General features: G+C 39.3%; 1 protein-coding gene and 1 pseudogene across 1 annotated transcript in view; one reads left to right on the forward strand and one right to left on the reverse strand.

Moving 5' to 3' along the window:
* The window catches only part of LOC145399138 (protein turtle homolog B-like), a 348,093-nt gene that overhangs the window by 280,818 nt on the left and 40,800 nt on the right, over positions 1–26,475 (forward strand). The window contains exons 14-16 of the mRNA XM_080271876.1: positions 13,036–13,151; positions 20,156–20,267; positions 20,525–20,633. Coding sequence (XP_080128002.1) covers positions 13,036–13,151; positions 20,156–20,267; positions 20,525–20,633 — 337 coding nt within the window. The remainder of the gene's footprint in view (positions 1–13,035; positions 13,152–20,155; positions 20,268–20,524; positions 20,634–26,475) is intronic.
* On the reverse strand, positions 23,370–23,484 carry LOC145399180 (5S ribosomal RNA; annotated as a pseudogene).

Below are 26,475 nucleotides of genomic sequence, written 5' to 3' on the forward strand. Positions count from 1 at the left end.
TAAAATATTAAGAGCTTCTGGAAGTTACCAGTATAAAGCCCATCTCTCTTGGCCATGTTTAGGTGATTCATAAGCACAGTGAAACTGTAAGTGCATTATATCAAGATGAAAACAATCCTCATGTTAGAGTGACTGAACATCCAAGTTTGATATCTAATTTTTTCAGAGTTCAGAATTGAGAGAGTGATTTCAAGAAAGAGTGCCTGCATTCCACTGTTTATACCTGTACTGTATATACAGTGCATTTACATATGGGAAAATATGTAGGAATGGCTTTGTAGTCCACCTTCAGCTAACAGTTTTTGGACATGAGGTACATTACTCCTGTAGATTCTAACAGCCACACAATACCACATCACACATCAAGGGTATTAATCAAAGGCCTTGCATTTAGTAATTTTGTACCAGTTTAAATCATATGGTGGCGTACGACATTTACCTCCACCAACGAAGTTGAAGGAGGTTATGTATTCACTTGTTTGCCTGTTTATTTGTCCACACAATATCTGCAAAAGTTCTCTGTGAATTTCAATGAAATTTTGTGGAAGGGTGGGCCATGGGCCAAGAAAGAATTTATTAAATTTTGGAGTGGATCCAGATCCAGATCATATGTATAATATCTCCAAAACTTCTCTGTGAAATTCAATAAAATTTTGTGGAAGAGTAGGCCATGGGTCAAGGAACAATTGATCTGGATCCTATATATTCCACACAATATCTCCATGGATCTGGATCCAGATCCATTTTAATGACAATGGCATTGGCAGAGGTACTGTGTTTGCACTCTGAGTAATATCTGGTCTTTAATGTACCCTATCTTAGTGCATATGGTTAATTATAGGATTTAGGGCAGTTAGGTGGTAAGATGTATTGAATTGATGACTGGAACGGAATTAACTGCTCGAAAACAAAGTGCTTTATCTTGTAGGTGGTTACAAACCCTTCACATTGATGGTGTCTTATTTATTGTATTCTGAATGCCACAAGACATGTTTATTCAGCTTCAGAGAACCTATAAATCAGTCAGTCTGTTTTTGCCCCAGTAGAAATGTATGGGCCCATGGTAAGACAATCTAGTTCTGACATTTAACGTGGGGGTGACCAGCCTCACTTTTCCTTGAGTGGCGTTTTGTGAGCACCTCCATGGCAAAAAAACGTCATCTTGTAGTTAGGTTAACATTGCCAGTAAACGAGGGCTAACATTGGTTTATGGTTTTCAGGGAATGTTACAAAGTACTGTATAGGATATTTGTAGTTAGAGCAGCATTAAACAGACTGTTAACCATTAACTAGGACTTTAATTTGAAACAGACATGCCATCAAACCAAATTTTGGTTTTCACATGTCTTCGTCCAATTACAGTACTTATAAAAAAAAAAAAAAAAAAAAAAAAAAAAAAAAAAAAAAATTGAATTTTGCTCACTTTTAAGTTTAGGGGCCCAAAGCTAAACAACCCCTGGTAACATATACATAACTAAAAACTCTGATCAGCTCTTGAATTTGAACCGCGACGTGTCACCCAGTTTGTGTTCTGACATGAGTGCTTTACCAGTCATGCCACCAGATGCTGTTAAAATTGTATAGTTCCATGATTTTGAGTGATTTGGTATATGGAAGGAGTGTAATGCTATATGTTAGTGAGACCTGGACAGTAAAGGCAATTCATGGGCACAGACATATAGGATGAGAATGTTCCAATGAGTGTGTATTGCATCATTGAATGACAGGCAGGAGGTGGGGGGCTTTAGGATTGCAAATGAAGAGATAAGAAGAAGGATTGAATTTGAACGTATTAGAGATGTGATGAGAAGGGGTAGGCTGAGGTGGCATCATGTGGAAAGAGTGGATGACAACTGGATGTAGAGGGTGAGAGGTATGAATATTGAGGGTAGAGTTGTGAGAGGTAAACTGAAAAAGATGCAGGATGAGGTCATACAGTGTTCCCACAAGGATAAGAGACCAAATAGAAAGACTGCATGAGATTAAGCAGCACGGAAAGCTGACGTAAGGTGACCAAGGCCAATGCATGCAAGTATGGTGAAACCTTTATAAATGAAACAGAATGAATACAACGATGTCAGAGTTGTGCCAACAGTTACCTGCAAAATTATGAGCTGAGTTTATTCATATGCAGTGTTGGTAACTGATGGGCACCTTGGAGAAGCATGTTACATTATTATATATCTGGCAGTTCTTTCAAAGAAAAAAATAATGCTAACATATTCATTATTATTATGTATGCAGTGCTGATTTCCAAGTACTGTATTTCTTTTGTCCATTACCAGATAATGGTAACCTTTGCTCAGTGGTTAGAATAAGTTAGCTCTTGATTGTGGGATTGTCTCAAGTCTGTTCACTGAGGGCGGGGAGGGGGAATCGACCTTTAGCTTGTAGCAACTGGAGCATAAAATATTATGAATCAGTTAATATACAATACACAAATATTTACTTGGATTTATGTAAGGTTTACAGCAAAAGATATCCTAACATTATTATAATTTTTGCCAAGTTTACAAAAACTTTGGTATAAATTTATGTAATGTTTGGACAGTATTAAATCAAGTTAAACCATAGGGTAACCACTATCTAACTTTAAGCTTAGGGGTTGAACCAAGTCCACAAAAACTCTAGTATAAACTCATCATATATGTAATGTCAGCACACCATTAAACCAAAGTAAATCATGGGCCTTCCACTATCCAGTCTTTAGCTTATGGTTCGCTGCTATATGGACAGTAAGCCCCAACCACTCTCACATGGAAACCATTATGGGCCCGATCTAGTTGAGGCATCTTAACCCACCAGGAGAAACTTTAAAGTTTTAGAAATTAGATATAGACTTCACTAATGCTAGGTTGGATCAGATGATGTGTACAGGAGCCAGAAATAAAAAAGGCATTTTCGTACTAAGAGGCTAAACAAATAGTGGATGGTATTGCCTGTGGTATAGTTAAGAATGAATGTATGTATGAATTAGGAGTGAATGGATATGATTCTTACTATATTGCTAGGTTCTTCTGCATTCCTTTTTTTTTTTCTTTATGAATTCTGTTCACCCCATGATTGACATGGAAAACTTAAATACAGTGACCCCTCCCTATATAGGGGCTCCTTGTATATGAAATGTCAATGCACAGAGGTAATTAGGGGGTTCAGGAACATTATACAGTATGCGTGTAGGCAAAAATGAGAACCATGAATATACCATAGTATGCATGGAAATATCATGGTGAGTGCACAGTACACTTGTAATTTACTGTCCCTTACAGTTGAAGCTGCCCTTGCATATAGTTCTTCTACTTTTTATTAATTTTAACCTTGTTAATATCACTATCTCATGTCTAATGTGCTTCTGTGCAGTAGGCGATGACTTTAGGAAGCATATTCTTAATCTGGTTGACTCTTGCAGATAAGTTCTTATACTTTTTTTTTAACCTTGCTAATATCACTGTCTTATGTCTAATGTGCTTGTATGCAGTAACGTCATTTTTGCCTCTCACTTATCATCATCGTGATTCTATTTTTCACCTAAATATGGGATGATACGGGATCCGGAAAGAAAGAAAGACAAAATTCATAGGCAGGAGAAATATCAACTATTTTGCTTTGTGATATTGGCATTTGTTACTGGTTCTCACACTTTTGTACTTTCTCTTTTCTTGTTTGTGGAAAATTAGGTGAAAGTACTGTACAGTACACCCATACCCTGATATCCGGCACATCGATAAGCGACGATTCACCAGACCGAACAAAAGACATTGGGGAACATTCCCACAATCTGAACAGCCGTTGCTTAGCTAGTCTGAACACCCTGCCGCTTCCTAGGTTTGAAACACTCACGTCCGAACACGGATGTGGTGGTGTGCGTGGTTCTCACTGTCCTCCCTCCATCCCCTTGCTTCTTCCCCCATTCCCCCCCCCCTCACCAGCTGAGCAAAAATGGCCATCTGCCTCCTCACTGAACAGTCAAAGTCACATGGCTGACCTCAAGCTGCGTGCTGGTTATACCCTAACCCACCAGCTGCACAAAAATGGCTGTGTTACCTCCCTACTGAATGGTCAAAGTAGCCTGGCCAAGAAGAAGAGTGAGGGAGGGAAGAGAAGGTGTGAGAAACAAAGAGAGTGAAGAAGAGAGAGGGTAGAGGAAAAGTAATGTGGGGGAGGGAGAGAGGGAGAATGTAAGGGGGAGGGAAGAAAACAAAGTGGGATAGAGAGACTAGGGAGAAAGGGAATGAAAGACAATATGAGAAGAGGGAGGGAGGGAAGATAAAGTGTGAGAAGCAGTGGGAGTGAAAAAAGACAAAGGGATGGAAGGAAAGAAAAATGGGGGAGGAAGAGAGGGAGAAAGTGAGGGGAAGTGAAGAAAACAGAGGGGGAGAGAGAGAGAGAGAGGAAAGGAAGTAAAAAAAGGGAGTATGAGAAGAAGAAGGAGGGAGGGAGGTGTGAGTAGCAAAAGGAGGGAAAGAAGAGAGAGGAAGTGTAAGAGGAAGAAAGTGATGGAAAACTGGGAGTGAAGGTGGGAAAGAAAGAAAACATGAGAAGAGGGAGGGAGGGAGAGAGGGAGGGAGGGAAGTTGAAGTGTGAGAAGCAGAGAGAGGAAAGAAAAAGAAACTGGGTGAGGGAGAGAGGGAGAAAGTGAGAAGGAGAGAAGAAAATGGAGGGAGGGGGAGAGAGAGAGAGAGAGAGAGAGACCAGGGAGAAAGAACGAAAAAGAAGATGAAAAAAGGTGGATGGAAGGGAAGATAATAAGCTGTGAAAAGCAGAGGGAGGGAAAGAAGAGAGAGGAAGGGAAAAAAATTACATTGGGGGAGGGATTGAGAGTGCAAGAAACATGAGACAGAAAGACTAACTAGGGAGGGAAGATTGGGGAAAGAGGGAAAGAAGGGGAAGAAAGAGGGAGAGTGTGAAGGATGTTCAAGAGAGAGGAAAAGAAGAAACAGAGAGAGAGAATGGGATGGAGGAGGATGTGAAAGATGTAGAAGGAGGAAAGGAAAAGAGAGTGAAAATTCATACAGAAGGAGGATGTGTGTGTGAGAGAGAGAGAGAGAGAAGTGGTGACACCATCTCCCTTATTTATCTTCTCCTTCGTTTCTCCTTTTGTTTCCTGTCAGCGCTGCCAGGCGTGTCTCCCTCCTCATCCTCCCGCCGTCCCCCACTCCCCCTAGCATGCTGCCTGCGGTCTGTCTGGCCTCACTTTTGCTGTGTGTGTTGACCTGAATGCATCACACCACTGCACCTTCCACCACTTTACCTTCCTGCATATGTGATGTTTGATGTCCCATTTGGCAATAGTATTGTTTATGAGGATAATAACAATACGTATGGTGCTTCCGTGTCGGTCACTGTTGAGTGAGTAAGGTAAATGAGAGTTTGGGTTTAGGCCTGGAATGCATCTCTGAGTTTTCTTCAGTATCTTATGGGGAAAGTTGCTTCGATATCCAACTTTTTCACTTACCGTACACTCCCACTGGTATGCAACGCTGCTGGATATCGGGGTATTTGTGTACATTAATGGAAAGCACAGTACATCAGGATTGAGCTAAAAGTGTAGGTAATGGTGGATATTCATTCATAATAGTACAGTTTGCCTTATGGCCAGACACTTGATCTGGTGATATAGTACTTGGGTAGAAGATGGCCAAGTCTTACATATAAATGGTTCAAAATCTAGAGATGGCTGGAAGTCTTTGATCATGTAAAATGGTGTAAGGGGAGTAGGCCGATCTCGTGCCCATGAATGATTTCTACTACAGTAACATAAATGTCAGTCTCTACTCCTCAAATGGATAATATAGGATTGGCTGGTATCTGTTACTGATATTGTACCTCTGTTCCACAATGCTTGATTGTTTACCAGAGCACATTATTCTCACCTGACTTAGCATATTAAATCATACCTGACCATGCTGATTTATGATTGGTTTTGAAACATTTGCAGATGATTGAAGGTTCCCACTGTCACATGTTACTGTGTAGAGATTCAAACTTAAAATTTATACCCATGATTATGAGGCAGGTGCTTCATCAACTAGGCCAATAAACTGCAGTACCTGAAGGGTTGTAAGCTCCTTAGAACATCCATATATGTCAGAGGTGTCATGTGCACAGTATTTTGATGGAGCTGTTTAACTTCAACTCATGATAAAGTAGCTTTGTGTAGTGTTTTCAAGGAGTATCTAAATTTAAGTGAATTAGTGTTAATTCCTTCAGAATGAAGATGTCCTTTCCAATTTATTCTTGATTCCATCCATCCATCTATAATCTAATCCTATGTTGCCCCATGAGGAGCATAGGAGCCCAGGGCTAGGCAAGTTGATCCTGACATTTCTGATGAGAGTGACCAGCCTTACTCATCCCTGAGTGGCATTACATGAGCAGCAACCCCAACCACCCCTTGGATATAAACCATCACCGGCTCAGTCCAATTGGAGTGCCGTATTTACCCACTAAACCACCAGGTGCCATAATTTGGTTATATGGTTACCACCCAGTGTAGTAAATGGTTTCCTGGTGTACAGGAAACCATTCGGCATGTCATTCAGTGTTGAGTCACCCACAGGCAGAAGGAAGAGGAAAGAATGAAGGACAGAGAGACAAAAGAGGAAATGTAATCACCCATAGGCAGAAGGATGTGGAAAGGATGAAGTAAAGAAAGACAGAAGAGGAGGGAAGGAATGGAGGGAGAGGAGAGGAAAGGGCAGACACCTCAGAGCACCACTACATCGAGTGAGTGGATGGTGAGCTCTCCCACCTACCACCCACCCAATGATTTTACTCAACTTAGGAAAGATCTCAAGTAGTGAAGGGTTAGTGAAGATTAAATTTAACCCTTCACATTTGAGATGTTTCTCCTGATCAGAATAAAATTGTCAGTAGATAGAAACAGTAAAACTAAGCTTCATCATTCTAAGGGAATACAGGTACTCAGCCTTTGATGAGGAGTGCCTACACTGTAGTACAGTAAAAGTCCTGTAATCCGAATGGCAGGGGACCAAGGGTCTCTCGGACAATTGTTTTTTTCAGACTATTGGGAGGGACCATTGAAAACATTAGAAATATTTACATGATCATTAAATAAACACTTACGGTGATATAGGTTATTGTTTTAGACACCGAAAATGCATTGAAGTGTAGCTGAATGGTTGCAGGCAGGTACATCCAAGTCCAAGAGCAAGTTGAAGCCAGATAAATCCTTAGATAAAGCCCAGGAAAATTTGAGAAAAGCCCCCCCAAATTTGAAATTTTCACCTTGAAATTGTAAGAGTACTGGGATATTCAGATTATTGGTGGTCGGTTTAGAGGACTTTTACTGTGTGTGGGAATACATTGACTATCTAAAAAAGTCAGGCCATGTCATCTATCAGAGTAATATAAAGCATCCAACAGCAGAATACACTATTAAAATGGATACACTAAAATAAATGAAGTTCCAAATTCTTATATATATATATAATACTGTATATAGCTAGAGCTACGGTGAGAGTGGATGGTGAGCTGAGTGAGTTCTTTGATCTAAATGTGGGACTGAAACAGAGATGTGTGATGTCTCCATGGCTGTTTAATATATACAGTACATGGATGGGGTTATAAAGGAGGTGCAAGGTAGGGCAGTGGATGTGGGGGTGGCTCTAGTGAATGAGGGTGAGATGTGGAAGATTCTGATGTTGCTGTTTGCTGATGATACAGTATTGTTGAGTGAAGATGAGTGGGAGTTGCAAGGTTTGGTGAATGAATCTGGGACAATGTGTAGGAAGAGGAATCTGAAAGTTAATGTAAACAAGACTAAAGTTATGGTGTTTGAGAGGAGTGAAGTCACAGAATGCACAGTGAGGTTGGATGGTGAGGATATGGAGAATGTGAGTGCATTCGGGTACTTGGGTAGTGTGATGAGTAAGGATGGAAGTTTTGGGGATGAAGTGCTTGAAAAAGTACAGCAGGGAAGGAAAGTTGTTGGTTCACTGAAAGCAGTGGTGTGAAATAGGGAGGTGGGTATGGAAGTTAAGAAGTCACTGCATGATAGTATTGTGATCCCTACCCTGACGTATGGAAGCAAGGCATGAACCTTGAGGGGAACAAGTCAAGAATGAGAGCAGTGGAAATGGGTTACTTGACAGGAGCATATGGAGGGACAGGTTGACGAATGAAGAAGTGAAGGAACATTCTGGGGTGGATGTGGCTGTGGTTGAGAAAATTAGGAGAAATACACTGAGGTGGTTTGGACATGTGGAGAGAATGGAGAATGAAAGACTGACTGTAGGTGAAGTGGAGGGAGGGAGAGGGAGGGGAAGACCATGATGAGGTGGAGGGATGGAGTTGAGGGGTATATGAGGGAGGGGGGAGTGAGTTGGGGGGAGGGCAGTCAAATGGTGGGTGACAGAGCGACTTGCAGGTGTTTTGTCTGCGGCCACCCTTTGTGGGATTAGGGTGTCGGGCTATGGATAGATAGATATATACTGTATATAGATAGATACAGTATATGTACATTGCACTTGCATAACTCATGGACTTCTAACTCACGAATTATTTAACTCACAGTGTCTTTATCTAAGTCACCATTCTCACCCAATTAAAGGAAAATGCTTTAACTCTCATTTTTCCATTAGAAAATGGTTTTATTTCTGAGGAGATTTTTAACTCACAGTATTGTAGCCACAGCTCACGACTGGAAGCCAATCATATTTAAGCACACAGTCATTGTGATTGTGCAGCCAATCAGAACAATACTTTCTCCACCCATGCCACCTACACCTAGTGGCCAGTACTGCAACTAGGCTAGTGTGCCGAAACCGCTACCCGACTCTCATCAATGTAAGCATTGTCATCAGTAGGATTTAGGAAAATGCTTTTCAGTATTTTTTATTATCATAGAAGGATATGTAATGTCTATTAATATTATTTATTATCATTATAAGATATGCAGTACATACCTCTGAGACAGGATGTTAGTGTTAAGTGGTGTTAAGAGGGGTTCTGTTAATGTTATACTATGCTACCTGACACCATGGCAGAATCAAATATGTTTTTCCCCATAAGGTGTGTTTTTTTTAACTTACGTTTTTCCAACTCACGGCATGAGTTCAGAAGGAAATTACAGTGAGTTAGGTGAGTGCAGTGTATATATATATATATATATATATATATATATATATATATATATATATATATAAGTATATTATATATATATATATATATATATATATATATATATATATATATATATATATATACGTATATATATATATATATACGTATATATTATATATATATATATATATATATATATATATATATATATATAATATAAGTATATATTATATATATATATATATATATAATATAAGTATATATTATATATATATATATATATATAATAAAACCTCAATATAACGGACTTCAATAGACAAGAATTCGCTTTTATTAGAATCGAGGAGCTACCAGTGGTAGATGGTGGTGACCATCATCCACTCACTTGATGTAGTGCTGCCTACTTCTTGCTTAGCCTTTATCATTCTTTTTCTGTGCTTGCCATTCTTTCTTTGTATTTCCTCCATCCTTTCTGTCACTTCTTATTGCTTTTCTTTCCTTTACAGGTGGCTGTACATTGAGTGTCAAGCCAAATTGTTTCTTGTAAGTCAAGAAACCATTTACAACACTGGGTGGTAACCATATAACCAAACCATATGTGCTCCCTATGTGTCAACAAGTGGGCTGATAGAGGGTTAGTGCCGCTCCCCACAAAATAACTCAAAGTCAAATGGCCACCCCTTCTGGGATTATGGCATCTGGTGACTGATAGATAGATAGATAGAGGAACTACCGGACTAAATTCCTATATATCGGAAAAAAGTCCAATAAAGCCAGAAGTAGTCCAGACTGCCTGACCACTTCAGCTATGTTCACCACAATAAGGTAAATAAAAGACATGTTTAGCAGTGTACAGTACAGAATTAATATATATATTATACCATTTGATTAATGTAGTGAAATTATAACACAGTACAGTACCGCAGTGGTAGTCAAAGCAGTCTGAAAACCGTTCGTGCAATTCAGGCTAATGTCTGATATGTTGGAAAAAGTCTGGATTAGTAGGGGGAAGTCCGGATGTCGCTTTTATTGGAATTTCGCATTTTTCAGAATGGCTTGGGCCCCAATTAGTCTGGTGTAGTGAGGTCTTACTGTATACAGTATATATATATAGATAGGTAGATAGATCGATATATATATATATATATATATATATATATATACATATACTGTATATATATATATATACACTCAGTCCTCGTAAATCACAGCAATTTGGGTCTGGACCACTGCCGTGATTTATGAATTCCGTGATTTATTAATAATAACTCTTATTTGGAAAATTAATTTGGGTCTGGATTTGGCCAACCCGCCACCACAGCACCCTACCTACGCCCCTCTAGGCACCATCAAACACTATCTATCTATCTATCTATAGCCCGACGCCCTAATCCCGCAAAGGGTGGCCGCAGACAAAACGCCTCCAAGTCACTCTGTCACCCACCATTTGACTCCCCTCCCCCAACTCACCCCCCCCTCCCTCATATACCTCTCAACTCCATCCCTCCACCTCATCCTCGGTCTACCCCTCCCTCTCCCTCCCTCCACCTCACCTACATACACCCTCTTAGTCAGTCTTTCATTCTCCATCCTCTCCACATGTCCAAACACAAACATACAAATTTAAGAATATTCAGTGCATGTATTAAATAGAAATAAGCAATGTTAAGGAATCTCACCTTAATCCTATGACAAAATTGCTTAAGTGAATGGAGTGGGGTAGTGTTGGGAAGAACTTAGAACCTCTCAGCACTCATTCTTCCCAAACTCTTTCACCAGCTTTGAAAACTTCTCTCCCCTCTTAACACGATGAATGAGCTCCAAACTTTGACTGTATGACAACGGCGGCAGCTTCTTGATGCCATACTGCTTAGAGCGCTTCATTGGGGGGTCGGGAGGGGCCGTGGCAGGTGGGAAGCAGGGGGAAGTTGTACAAAAAAGGCAGGTAGCTCTCGTACTCCACGGCGACGGTCTGTAGTGTGCAATCTGGCGGGACAAGAACAAAAACAACATGGCGGCATTAGTACGAACACTTGCCACCGGGGAAGCATGGTGATTGATTGTTGGGTCGCGATTTTCAGTTTGAATGCTGCAGTTTATGGTTCTCCTTAGAAAAGGCCCACTTGGGTGCCTAGGTCTTGTGACTTAACAGTGAGTTAAGGTTGCCGGCAGTCTGACAGCCACTTAGCCGTGATTTATGAATCCGTGCTTTATGAACACGCGATTTACAAGGATTGAGTGTATATATATATATATATATATATATATATATCATCCATCCATCCATCATCCAATCTTATGTTGCCCCATGAGAAGTGCAAGGAGCCTGGGGCTAGGCAAGCCGGTCCTGACATTTAAGATGAGAATGACCAGCCGTACTCATCCCTGAGTGGCATTACGTGAGGAATAAACTCCAGCCATCCCTTGGATATAAACCTACACAGGCTTAATCTGATTGGAGCGCCTTTATTACCCACCAAACCACTAGGCGCCATAATCTGGTTATATAATTACCACCCACCATAGTGAATGGCTTCCTGGTGTACAGGAAACCATTTGGCTTGCCACTCAGTGTAGAGTAACCCATAGGCAGAAGGAAGAGGAAAGAGTAAAGGAAAGAAAGACAGAAGAGGGAGTGTAAAGTCACCCATAGGCAGAAGGAAGAGGAAAGAGGAAGGAAAGAAGAGAGGAAAGGGCAGACACCCAAAGCAGCAACACTACATCGAGTGAGTGGATGGTGAGTGCCCTCACCTACTGCTAAAATATATATATATATATATATATATATATATATATATATATACATACAGTATATATGGAGCCTCTGTGGTACAGTAGTAAAGTGTGCATTTTCGTACACTGGAGAACGCGGGCTTGCGCCCTGCCAGGATAATAAACTTTGGGAACATTCTTCTGACTGCATTCTGCTTTGGTGGACATAAGGGGTGCTGTGGTTGAACCAATGTCGCACACTATAAAGTATGCTTGCACCCAGTCGGCTTGTGCAGGCTGATTACACTCGGTTCACAGACTACGCACACACTCAAAGCCACTCCAACACTACCGTCACACTTACAAGCACTTCTCACCCTACATACAATCTCTACCAGACAGCCTAAGCCACTTGGTAGAGATACGTAGGCTGTATCGTCCCTACTTCGGTCGGGATAGGCCGGTCCTGCAGTGGACAGTCAAATGGCTGATGATGATGATGATATGTATAATATATATATATATATATATATTTATTTATTTACCTTCTCTAAGGAATTTGAGTGGATGCATACATCACATGATCTTCACTCTGACTTGCACTCTGCATTATTAGTGTCATTTATTACTTTTTTTATTATTAAGACTAGTGTCTTTATTTTTATTTTTATGATGTCATATATCACCATTGCTGAACACATGATAATATTTTCCATGACTGCAGTCATTTTTAGCTAAATCTCCAAAAGCACTGCAAAATTTCTATTAACAATTTATTGCTATGTAGTTGTTGCAGTCTGATTATACTTGCAGTGTTGAATTTTATTGTGTTACCAGTGTATAGAAATGTGTTGTACAACATTAATATAAAGACCAGTGTATGCAAATAGCCTATATTGATATAATAGGTGCTCATTATGCAAACCATTTTATGGTGAGTAGGCCAGCAGTAATGTGTGAGACTGCTAGTTGCACATTCTTAGTATTGGTTTATAAATATACCTAATCTTAACTCAGACCATAATCAGGTTAAAAGGACTTTCATGAAGAACCAACACTGCATTAGGAATTTAGTGTACAGAGAAGCATACCAGAAACAATAGTTGTTAATCTGAAATCAACAAAACTGGTGTGTCAGAGTGCCACAACAATGGAAATTGTATTTAAAGAAGATTTATTGTAGAAGAAATGCAAGGCAGCAACTGAACTAACTTATCTCTCTTTATGATGTTGGGACAGTCAAGAAACTAACTCCAGGGAAAAAGTACAAGTTCCGGGTGTTTTCCAAGACTTTTATGAGCTACTCTGCGTCTGAAGAAGTTAAGTTAACAGTGCCAAGGCAAAACAAGAAAGAGGTAAGAGTCTCTCTCTCTCTCTCTCTCTCTCTCTCTCTCTCTCTCTATGTGCTGTAAATAACTCCTTTGAAAATAGGTACATAAAAAGAAAAATAAATTGTCATAATTTTATAGTAACATGGAAAAGTTTTTCGCAAACATCATTGCATGCCTATTGATGTGATATTTCAGCTAGCTGTGGATACTGGCAGATATATATTTTTCCAGCTTGTACTCTTGACTGGGTTGGTAACTACTATATGAGAGAGATTTCTTTGAGATTATTATAATACTTTCCAGCTCACTCTACTAGAAAGCAGATATTATACAAGCCAAAGAGTACCATTTGTCAATCTTTTGAGATCTGTCCAAAAAGAAACCAAACTTTTTAAGTAGGGCACCAACGAGTCAGGTTAACATGATTGTAACAGGAGCACTGTGTAGCGGTGCCTTTGAGCTTTAGTCTAACATTAGCTGCATCATCCCATTTCACTTAGTCATTGAGGTGCATGCATTTGAGTGAACGTGTGTTTATTGCACATGACAATTTGTTGCAATTTGAACAGTGAAATATCTTGAAGAGCAATGTGCTTGCATGAAAGTCTGTTTCAGATTGGGAAAAACTTTTATGGAGTCTTTTCAAATGTTGCAACAGGCCAATGGGAGGGATTGTTTAAGCTATGCACAGTGTTGCTAGTGGTTCCTACAGTACAGGTTGGGAAGAACATCTACTGAAGACGAGCCCAAATCTGGATGGGTTTCCATGTCAAGAGACGACAATCAGGTTGAGAAAGTGCATGCTGTGATCCATGAAAATTGTTACCCGACTGTCTGTGAAGTTTCCAAAGAAGTAGGCATTTGTAACAGTTCATGCCACACAATTTTAACCAAAAAACTGAGTTTCTGCAAAATTTGCACTGTGTCTGCTGACAGATGAGCAAAAAGAAAACTGTGTCACAGTCAGTCAGGATCTGTTTGATGTTTGAATGCTAATGAAAGCTTCCTGAGAAGTGTCATAATTGGTGATGAAATGTGGTCGTATGGCTACGATGTTGAAACAAAAAGATAGTCATTGCAGTGGGTTGAAACATCATCACCACATCTGAAAAAAGCATGTCAGAGTTGCTCAAAAGTGAAGGTGATATTGGTAGTCCTTTTTTTATTGGAGGGGCATTGTTTATCATGAGTTTGTTCCATATGATCAGACAATCAATAAAGAGTTTTACGTGAATGTCCTGAAATGTTTGAGGGAGGCATTGCTAAGGAAGAGGCCTGAGGTGTGGATAAACAAAACCTGGATACTGCACCATGACAATACACCTGCTCACACATCACTCCTTATCTGTGACTTTCTGGGAAGGCACAAGACAACTATCATCCCCCAGCCACCCTACTCTTCACATGTCGTCCCTGTGGACATTTTGTGTGTGTGTGTGTGTGTGTGTGTGTGTTCTTACCTAATTGTATCTTTACAGGAATGAGTCAAGCTCGTTCTGTCCCATGTATTAAACCATTTTTATCATACATATCCTTAAATTTATGAATAGTTTTGCTACACACTATTTCATTCTGTAGTGCATTCCACTGATCAATTGCCCTATTTGGGAAAGTGAATTTCGTTAAGTCTTTATTGCCTCTCTTTTATTGTAGTGTTTGCAGTTTCCTCTTGCCGATGCTTCCCCATAGGTTATATATTCATATATGTCTGAGATGCATTTATATAGCATAATCATACCTCCTCATTTCCTTCTCTCCTGTAGTGTTGGTAGATTCAGTTTTTCTAGTCTTTCATCGTAGCTTAGATTCCTTAAGCTTGGTACCCTTCTTGTAGCTGCCCTTTCTACTCTTTCAATCTTATCTAGGTGTTTTTTTGAGATGAGGATTCCAGACTACTGATACATACTCCAGGGTTGGTCTGATGAATGATATTATTATCTTTCTCAGCATGTCTTCATTTATATATGTGAATGCTGTTCTCATGTTAGCAAACAATGTATACGTGTTATATACCTTCTCACTGACATAGTCAGCTAGAGATAATCTGTTATTAATAATCACTCCTAGGTCCTTCTCCCTTTCTGATATGTGTAGGGTTGATCTTCCTAACTTATAATGCCAATGTGGTCTTTTCTCACTTTTACCAAACTTACTTACATGAGCAGTGGAAATGAGTTATTTAAGAGGAGCCTGTGGAGTCACATGGAGAGACAGGCTGACAAATGAGGATATAAAGGAGCGTTGTGGTGTGGATATGGATGTGATAGGAAGCGTTCGGAGGAATACACTGTTGTAGTTTGGCCATGTGGAGAGGATGGAGGGTGAAAGACTGACAAAGAGAGTGTACGTGAGTGAGGTGGAGGGAGGAAGAGGGAGGGGGAGGCCGAGGATGAGATGGAGGGATGGGATGGAGAGGTATATGGGAGAGGGGGGTGTGAGTTGGGAGCAGGGCAGTGAAATGGTAGGGGACAGGGCGATGTGGAGGCGATTTGTTTGTGGCCACCCCGAACAGAATTGAGGCATCTGGCAATAGATAGATAGATAGAATTACATGACACTTGTCCACACTAAATTCCATTTGCCATTTATTGTTCCATTCATGAAGTTTATTTAATTCTTCTTGTAACTCTCTGCAAGAATCTCTGTTAGTAATTTTTCTTAGTAATTTTGCATCATCAGCAAACATATTTAGATAGCTTCTGTTTCCATTGTTACTGTCTGTGTCATTTATATACAGTATACTAAAAACATAATTGGTGTCAGCACTGAGCCTTGTGGGCTAGTCAATCCCTTCCATGATGAGTAATTTACCGTTAGTACTGTTTTCATTTCCCTTTTTCTGAGACAGTCCTGCATCCAACAGTAAAGGTTGCCTTGGATACCTCCTTGATACCTCCATAAAAGTCTCTGGTGAAGTACTCTGCCAAATGCTTTCTTGAAATCTAAATAGACACTGTCCACCCATCCTTCTCTTTTTTGTAGTGTTTCTGCAACTCTATCATAGTAGCTTACTAGCTCAGTAACACATGATTTTCCCTTTCTGAAACCGAACCGCCTTTCTATTATCATACTCTGTTCTTCTAGATTGTTTACCCACTACTCTTGTTATCAGGTATTCTAGTATCTTACAACACTGGTCAGTGATACTGGTCGATAGTTGAGTGGATTCTGTCAAGTCCCCTTCTTGAATAAGGAAACAGTGTTTGCTGTCTTTTATCAGGTAGTTTACCTTGACCTAAGGATTTCTTGAATATCAAATATAATGGTCTGCTTAACTCTTCTGCTCATCCATGTAGCACCCAACCTGAAATTTCATCAAGACCAGATGCTTTTCCTTTGTCTAATTTACTTAACTCTTCCTGTTCTTCTTTTTCTGATATTTGTGTATCTGCTAATATGTGTGGGCATGCCTGTTCCATATCATCTCATTCAAAATTATTTTCTTCTGTAAAAACTGATTGGAAGTTTTTATTTAGTGCTTCACAAATATCTTTCTCTTGTGTATAGATGATCCCCTCGTCCATAATGGACTGTATTTTATCTTTAACTTTGGTTTTGCTTTGTATGTAGCTGTAATTGCTTTGGATGTAGCTGTAAAATAGCGAAGGTTGATTACTACTTTTATTGGTAATGTCTTCCTCAAACTGTCTTTGAGCTTTCTTCCTTATCCTTGCCTGTTTATAGTTGTTATGTGCCCCCTCACTATTGTGTCTTCTGAATCTGTTCCACAGCAAATCCCTTTTTCTTTTGGGTTTTACATTTTGTATTAAACCATTATTTATTTTCATTTCTGTTTCTTTGTGCTGAGGGATGTAATTTTGAGTTCCTATTTCATAAAAATCACTTAATTTTTATATATAAAACATTTAAATCTCGTCCTCTAAGCTCCCTTCCCAATCTGTTTCTAAGAAGTTCTTCTTAAGGTCATGGTAGTTGCCCATTTTGTAGGTTAGACTCTTTTTGTAACTCTCATTACTGGTAATTATGTCATATGCAGTTATGCAATCCTAAAATTGCAATTTAATAGTCCATGGTCGCTTTTGCCGAATCGAGGGTGATACATTATGTCGTCAATATTATTTTCTTGCCTTGTAAATATAAGATCTAGTATTGATGGATCAGGTCCTCCTTTTCTGATGTTTTCCTTTACATCATATGTTAGGACAAACTCCTGCACAAGATCCAGGAGATTTTAATCCCAACAGCTTTCATGGCTTGTTACATCTAGAGTATTCCAATTTATATTTGTATTGAGGTGAGTATGGGAGTTAAGAAGTCACTGCATGATAGTATTGTGATCCCTACCCTGACGTATGGAAGCGAGGTATGGATGTTGCTTGAGGGGAACAAGTCAAGAGTGAGAGCAGTGGAAATGAGTTACTTGAGAGGAGCATGTGGAATGACATGGAGGGACATGTTGATGAATGAAGAAATGAAGGAGCATTGTGGAGTGGATGTGGATGTGGTTGAGGAAATTAGGAGAAATACACTGAGGTGGTTTGGACATGTGGAGAGAATGGAGAATGAAAGATTGACTAAGAGGGTGTATGTAGGTGAAGTGGAGGGAGGGGAAGACTGAGGATGATGTGGAGGGACGGAGTTGAGAGGTATATCAGGGAGGAGGGAGTGAGTTGGGAGGACGGCAGTTAAATGGTGGGTGACAGAGAGACTTGGAGGCGTTTTGTCTTCGGCCACCCTTTACGGGATTAGGGCATCGGGCTATAGATGGATAGATAGATAGATAGATAGATATTTGTATTGAAATCTCCAGGTAATATAATTCTTTCAGATTTCTCTTTTATTCTATGTAGTAATGTTCTCAGACTCTGAATTGAACTCTTTGCCAGGTCATCATATTTTCCTCTTTCCCAAGTGTTTGTTTTGGGTACCATGTATAAATTTACCACAATTATTTTCCCTCCAGATGTGTTAAACTCAAATGCAATTACTTATACTTGTGAGGGTATTTCAAGTTCTGTTTCTTTGACTTGTAGAGTTTTCTTTGTTAAGATTATAATTCCTCCTCCTTTTCTTAAATTTGTCTCATCTCCATGTATTATATTCCTCTAAGTTTAGGGTATCGTTTGATATCTTTGAGGTTAATTTTGTTTCAGTTAGGCAAATAATATGTGGTTCCTTGTCTTTGGTAAAGTCTTTCTTCTTTAATAATTTAGACACTATGCCATCTACATTTGAGTACATCAGCTTGATCATCTTGTGTACCTACTTGCCATAGCTTGAGTCTACTACCTTCCTTCTTTTTATTCTCTGTTGGTTATGTACCACTTTCGCACATGCAGCTTAATTACTTTGTAAAAGAAATTTACTCTTCCTCTGATCTTTCCTCATTGTTTGTTTTTGTTTCCTCCGTCTTCTATAGTATTCCCAATTCCTCTTGAGTTAGGCCTTTTTTTATCCGTACTTTTTAAATCCTCTTTTTCCATGAGTTTGTTTGCATTTTTTAGTATTTCCTCCATAGTGTTCACACTCTGGAAGGGTACTTTCAGGGGCCTTGACTTATTTCTCTCATATTTCCCTAGCCTTTTGTGTTCCTCAGTATCTTTATCACAGATTTCCACTGATACTTCCTTCAATGTGTTCATTATATTTGCCATCTCCTTTTTGTCTTCTGAAATTTTGTTTCTTATTTTTTCATCTATACCAGTTATTACTATAGATTTGTTGATAAGTTCTGAATCTTTCACAAATTTTGGGTTGTTTTTAATGATTTCTTTCTCCCAATGTTTTTTTTTCTTCAACTATTGTTTCTAAGTCTTTCCTTACTTTCACCATTTCAGCATATGTAGAGTCTACTGCATCTTTGCAATTTCTCATCAATTTGTTCATCTTTGTTATTTTCTCTTCAGTATCACTGCATTGGTCTATCAGACTGCTTGCTTGCCTAATTGTCTCCATATCATTTCTGAACTCCTCCATAATACTCTTGTGGTTGACAACTGTACTCACCGTTTCACTGTTCTTCCGTCTAAGTGAAACTATCTCAGCTGACAGCTCATCTATTATTGTGGCTTTTGTGTAATTCCTTTACTAATTTTTTATTTTCTTCCTTCTGCATGTGTAAGTGCTTCTTAATTTCATCCATTTCACTTTGAAAAGTTTTCTCCAGTTTCTTCACTTTCACTCCTAATTTATTACATGTTTCCGTTTCAGCTAGTTCAGGGTAGAAATCATCATCCTGTTTTCTACCTTTATCCTTTTTCTTCACTCCTTCCATATTCACTTTACCAAAGATGGTGCTTATCTTGGAATTTTCACATAGAAGGATAACTTCTACTTACAAATTTGCACATCCCTGCTACCTGCCTGGTGACAGATGACATCCAGCTGATGGTGTGTTATATCAGCAGATTTTTGCACTGGTTGGATGTATTCTATTATTTGAACAACACTTCTGTTTATACTTGCTCTACTACCATATATTAGAACATCACTTAGTTTAACCTAGTACAGAGCTTGACTCATATGAAGATACTATCTACGTGTGGCCAGTTTTGGCCAAGGGTGGCCAGCGCGGAGCAAGTAGACGAAAGTGCTGCCTCACTGGTGTGTGTGTGTGTGTGTGTGTGTGTGTGTGTGTGTGTGTGTGTGTGTGTGTGTGTGTGTGTGTGTGTCAGTTTATGTCTATCTGTCTGTCAACAAAATTACTCAAAGAGTGTTTAACCAATATTAACCACACTTGGGGGAAGGGTATGAGGAATTATATTGTTTTTGAGAACAGTAGGTCAAAAATGAAGATGGGCTAGGTCAAACGACATAGCAAAATCAGCTTTAAAATTTTTAACCAATTTAGACTAAACTTGGGGGAATGGTTGAAGGTAAGGTGGTAATGAAGAAAAAATGAAATAAATTTACTGCTGCAGTTTTAGCTTCTGGCTTAGTCACTGTTCCCTGCACCTTATTTTATTTCCTTCTTTTACTGTATTTAACATGATTTCAGCCATGTTGTAAGGTATTGACATTTACTGTAAATATAGTCTAAACATAAAATATATGCCCTGTTCTTCCAGGCTATCACTGCAGCACTCGTGGGAGGGATATTGTTCTTCATTGTTGCCATCATTCTATCTGTTTGTACTGTCAAGATCTGCAATAAACGCAAGAAGAAAAAACAAGAAAGAGGTATACTTAGTTCATTATATTACCTATAACTCTTCAAATTACAGTATTATGCAGTATTTTCCTGGCTTGTTATGGTTTGATGGTCGATTGTATACAGAGTATATTCATTGCTGTTGTTTAAATTTTTGTGAATAATTGTTGACCATCATGTGATATTTATTTTTTTTCTCATAAGCATGACTTACTTGCTATACATTTCAATTTTAAATTAATCATTTTTTTTTCCTTCTTTTTCCTGCTGCTCATGGATCCTCTAGAATTACAGTCCCATATTTTTTATGACACAGCCTATAACTCGGTTGCCTGTCGAGTGTCAGACTCAAGAAATGGTGGTCATGGGTCCACCAGCCCTGTGCCAATGAAGAAGTAAGAGTTGTTTGTATATAACTCAGTTTTTGATAGATTTATAAGTTTAGATTAATGATTGAATATAACTAACATTATTTTGCATGGTGAAATATTTTCTACTAACTAAATCAAATAGTTTAGACTGAATGACACTGGGAAACAATGAGAATTGTACTGGTATTGTGTTTGCAGGTACAGTTACATATAGCCCCTAAAACATTCACTTTTTTTTTTTTTTTTTTTTTTTTTTTTTTTTTTTTTCAAGAAGTAGACTGTAGCACAAGTTGAACAGGGTGGTACTCCCGAGGTGGATGGCAAGCTGGTGTTAGGGAGAGCTGGAGCTCCCATTTCACCAGCCCTCAGGACCTGTTCCTGATCATCTCCCTTTGCTGAACATTTTCAGTGTTTTCATTAACACAGAGAGTAGGCCAGCATACTCTCATAATACCTCTACCTTCAACTGTCTACACCACACTACATGCACATTAGATATCACACCTTTTATTTCCATCCCCCCTTAGCAATGGCCGCTGCATTATAATCAGCAAATTTAGTGGTACCTCGGGTTGCCACCATTGGTAGTGTAGGGCTGGAGGCACAGGGTCCCCCTGGTTGCAATCAAGCAACTGAGCTGACAGCGGTTGTTGCAAACACTGTTCGTGCTAGTCAGCAGAGAAGCACAGGTTAAGCCTTGTATTTCATTAATATCTGTGGTCTTTGTACCAATCTGAATTCCGTTCACTTTTTCATCCAGTCAATATCCCCTCTAGCTCTGGTCCTCACAGAAACCCAAATCTCTTCCCCTACTGACATATCCCCATTCTGTTTTCTTGGTTACTATCTCCTCACAAACTTCCATGACAAGGGTGGCGCCTATTGTTATATCAAATTTGATTTGGTAGTTGACATTGTTTTGAACTTCACTTCAGCTAATTTTGATTATTCACTATATCTACACTGAATGACAAGCCAAATGGTTTCCTGTACACCAGGAAACCATTTACTACCATATAACCAAATTTTGGCACCTGGTGCTTTAGTAGGTAATTATTGTGCTCCAGTCGGATTGAACCTGTGAAGGTTTATGTCCAAGGGGTGATTGGGGTTTATTGCTCATGTAATGCCACTCAGGGATGAGTGAGGCTGGTCACTCTCATCTTAAATGTCAGGACCAACTACCTAGCCCCGGGCTTCTACGCTCCTCATGGGGCAACGTAAGATTGGATGATGGATGGATGGATGAAGTAAATTATCTAAATACAGTAAAACCTCACTAAAACAGATGAATTGGGACCCAAGCCATTCCAAAAAAAAGCAAAAGTCTGATTAAAGCGACATCCGGACTTCCCCTTCTAACCAAGACTTTCTCTGATATATCATACATTAGTCTGGATCACACCAACGGTTTTTAAACTTTTTTTGCTACGATTGTAGTACTGTACTGTATTATACATTCACTACAATAATCAATGTTATATATAATAATACTATACTGTACACTGATAAACATGTCTTATATTTACCTTATTGTGGTGAGCATAGCTGAAGTGGTCAGGCAGTCCGGACTGCATCTGGCTTTATCATACTTTTCCGATATATGAGACTTTAGTCCGGTAACTCCTTGGTTCCGATAAAAGCGAATTCCAGTCTATTGAAGTCCGTTATATGAAGGCTTTACTGTATTACCAAATATATCTGTATAGTTTATTGCTCCCCCAATGCATCTTCAGAACCAGCATAAATGACTCTATATCCACACAGTTGACAAAGCTTAACCTCACCCTTACCACTGAAATTACCATTTTGGGTGATTTTAATGTCCATAATGTAGAATGGTTATTGCATTCTACCAGGCCTGATGATACTGGTCTAGAACGCGAGCTGTTTGCAAAATCGTTTAATCTCACAGAGTTGATAACCAACCAGATACCAGATACTCCTGACCATAATGTCTATCTCTTGGACCTATTCCTGACAACTAATCCAGATCAATACAGGATAGAAATACTGTACTGTCACCACTTGGATCCTCCGATCACAATCTCGTCGAAGCCTCATTAGTCAGTTCCCCCAAACCTCCCCATTCTGAACCTGTCAGAGTGACCAGATGACACACTGGTAAGGCAGACCAGGATGGATTTAGAACTGTCTTGCTGATATTCCATGGCAGTCAGTCTTCTCTAGTGACATTAGGATTAAGGACTTAATACAAGCTGGTACGAAATTGTTCATATCCAGTCAACTAAAAAATCAGACCCTTTAAAATGGTTTGACAGCAATTGTGTCAGAGCAATGACCCAAAAGTCCTTTGCATGTAACTTTTACTGAAATCAAAAATATCTGGATTGCTCAGTCATTTTAAAATTTCTAGAAACAATGCAAAAGCAGTCATAAATCTCGCTGAATCAAACTTTCTTCAAAACCAAGTGTCCAAACTATTAAATAATCCTGATGACAATAGAATATTCTGTTCAGCTCTCAATTCTTTCAATAATAACATCAACAAGTCATCACTCATTCCCCCACTAAAATCTCCAGATGGTAACGCTATAAATGACCCACGTGATAAAGCGAACATCCTTGCTAGTACATTTGCCAGAAATTCTACCTTAGATGAAGTCAGCCAGAACTTCATCCATCATTCATTCATTGCCAGACGCCATGTATCCCAGTCGGGGTGGCCAAGGGCTTAGAGTTAATTGTTTTACAGGGAGGGGCACTAATCCTCCACCAACCCCACTTGACACGTAGGGATGCCAGCAGCATCTGGTGTTCCCAGGCGGTCACCCATCCAAGTACTAACCAGACCCAACGTTGCTTAACTTCGCTGAATGGATGGGAAGCGGTGTACTCAACGTGGTATGCCAGAACTTCCTTGTCCCAAAATTGTTCTTCATAAGATACAGACTACATACATCAAATCCATCCTAGACGGTTTACCAAATGGCAAAGCTCCAGGCCCAGATGGAATTCCTCCAATTGTTTTGAAAAACTGTTCCCCAGAACATGTTCCTGTTCTAACTAAATTATTCAGACTCTGCATATATGTACTTCTTCATTCCCTAATTCTTGGAAAGAAGCCAATATCCGCCCAATTCCAAAGAAAGGAAGTTCCTTTTACCCCTCTGATTATAGACCAATAGCTATCACAACTTCTCTTAGTAAAGTATTTGAGATTGTAATTAATAAGCACATACTTAAATATCTTGAATCCAACAACTTAATTAGTGATAGACAGTATGGCTTTTGCCATAAAAGATCTACTACTGATATGCTCACTCTCCTGACTCATACCATCCATCAGTCAGTTGACCAACATGAAGAAACTCATGCAGTAGCCCTTGATTTGTCTAACAGAGTGTAGCACCATTCCCTGCCATCCAAACTCCCTTGCTATGGCCTTTCATCTTTTGTTCCTCTGATTTCCTCATATATTAACGACAGAAAGATAAAAGTAGATGATGTTCATTCCAGTTTCCATTTGATTAATGCTGGCATGCCACAAAGATCAGTTCTGGCTCCAACCCAATTCCTTCATTAATTCAGTCATCATCTGATCCAGTGTTGCCTCATGAGGAGTGTAGGAGCCTAGGGCTAGGCAAGTTGGTCTTGACACATAAGATGAGAGTTAATAGCCTCACTCATCCTTGAGTGGCATTACGTGAGCAATAAACCCCAATCACCCCTTGGATATAAACCTGCACTGGCTCAATCTGATTGGAGCACCTTAATTGCCCACTAAACCACCAGACGCCATACTATCGTTATGTAGTTACCATCCAGCGCAGTAAATGGTTTCCTGGTGTACAGGAAACTGTTTGGCTTGTCACTCAGTGTAGAATCACCCATAGACAGAAGGAAAAAGAAAGAATGAAGGAAAGAAGGACAAAAGAAGAAGGATGGAAAGAAGGAAGAGAGGAAAGATCAGGCACCCGAGAGCAGCACCACATCGAGTGAGTGGGTGGTGAGCGCCCCCACCATCCACTGCCTAATTCATATTAATTATCTCTTATCAGTCACCCATAATCCCATCCATTCATATGGAGATGACTCAACACTTCACAGTTCACATACACTTAAACACCCATTCACAAATTTTAATATCTCTGACTCACAACTCAGTACAGCAATCTCCATAAATCAGGACTTATCTAAGACCACTGAATGGGAACAAAATAACATTGTCTCAGTTATTGCTAGGAAAACCAAATATATACAATTTGCTAGTAGACAGATATTGCCTGATTCCTATATTACGTTCAGTGCTAGTAATATTCCTATCTCTAAAAGTTTTGAAATTCTCAGTGTTTCACTTGTAAAAACTGCTTCAAAGAAACTTGGATTATTGTATAGAGCCCGTAACTTCTTCACTGACGAGCAGTTAGCTGTAAGTTACAAGAGTCACGTGCGCTCCCAGCTTGAATATTGCACACCCTGTGGAGTAGATGTGGAGAGGTTGCACTAACAACTGTACAAAGTTCAGAACAAAGATGTTAGAATTATCAATAACCCTACTATTACAAATGAACTACCTCCCCTACAAGTAAGAAGGAATGTTGCCTCCCATGCATTATTTTACTGATACATTATGGCAAATGTTCAGACGAAATTGCATCCATAGTGCCACCTCTCCACACCTTCCCTCTCACTACATGGGCTTCTTGTAGTGCTCATGACTGGACCGTCACACTACCATATTGCAGAACTTCCTATGAGAATTCATTTATTCCCCGAACTTCATCTCTTTGGAACTCGCTTCCCCAGAATGGTTTCCCCCCAAACTTTAACGTACGGTCGTTCAAGCCCAGATGTTACAGATTATTATAAATGGAGGACACCTGTAATCTGGTGTATGGATTATATATTTTTTTATTCATTTGTTTTTCCTTCCTCTATTCTGTTATTAAAAAAAATAAATAAATAAATAATAATAACTTGGAGGTAACCCTGTTATATTCAACTCTCAGTTGAGTGAGTTTTGACTGAGTAGTAGAGAATCAGGTTGTACAGTTGATGAGGTTTTATATAGCTATATCATATTCTAACCATTTCTTAAAATAGCCCAAACAATAGTGTGTATTTTCTCAGATGCACAACTTCAATGGTAGGCTCACTGATGGATGAATTTACAGTGACCAGAAGTTATGTAAGTGTGGAGAAGTCAAAATTTTTGTCTGGGCATCATCTCTTCGAAGATGTTTTAAAATGCTGGTAATAGCTCGAGCTCCAGTGTTTGTATTATTCTATAGGTTACTACAATGGGCCCCTGTGTATTTTTTTAGGCATCAGGGCGGTGCAAAGGCTGACTTGATACACCTGCTCTACCTAGGCCAAGACCAGGGCTAGTGGGAGAGCTGCTCACAATGATCTAGTAAGACCTTGTAAAATCCATGTTCGCACCCCCTCGGACACTTCACGTTCTAACGGTTGAAAGCCTTTTTGTTAGAAGGTGTCACATCTGCTTGTTGGTGGCCTAAACTTTGTGGTGTGATCTTGCCAGGGTGGAGTGGTTTCAGTATGGTCTTTCTTCTCCTGTTCAAAAATATTTTGTCTCCACCTGTTTATTCTCTCAATACAAAATATGAAGATTGTATAAGATTTCTAATCTTGGTGTTGTGGGTCTCACCACTTGATATAACTTCATAGTACATGGACATAATATTATGTAAATATGTAAAATATGTCTTTTTCATCTAATCACTCATACATCTTTCCACAGAGGTTTTTGTTGATTGATGGAGATGTTTCCATAAATTGTAATTACAGAATAATACAGTAGTTTATAGTACAGTAGTTAAAAGCTGCCACATCAGATTTATTTGGTTCTGTCAGCTGTAGGGAAATTCTTATGTTTATCCAA

The sequence above is a fragment of the Coenobita brevimanus genome, chromosome 47 (assembly GCF_032717465.1).
Source record: "Coenobita brevimanus isolate Jiangsu-jjx chromosome 47, ASM3271746v2, whole genome shotgun sequence".
Classification (NCBI taxonomy): domain Eukaryota; kingdom Metazoa; phylum Arthropoda; class Malacostraca; order Decapoda; family Coenobitidae; genus Coenobita; species Coenobita brevimanus.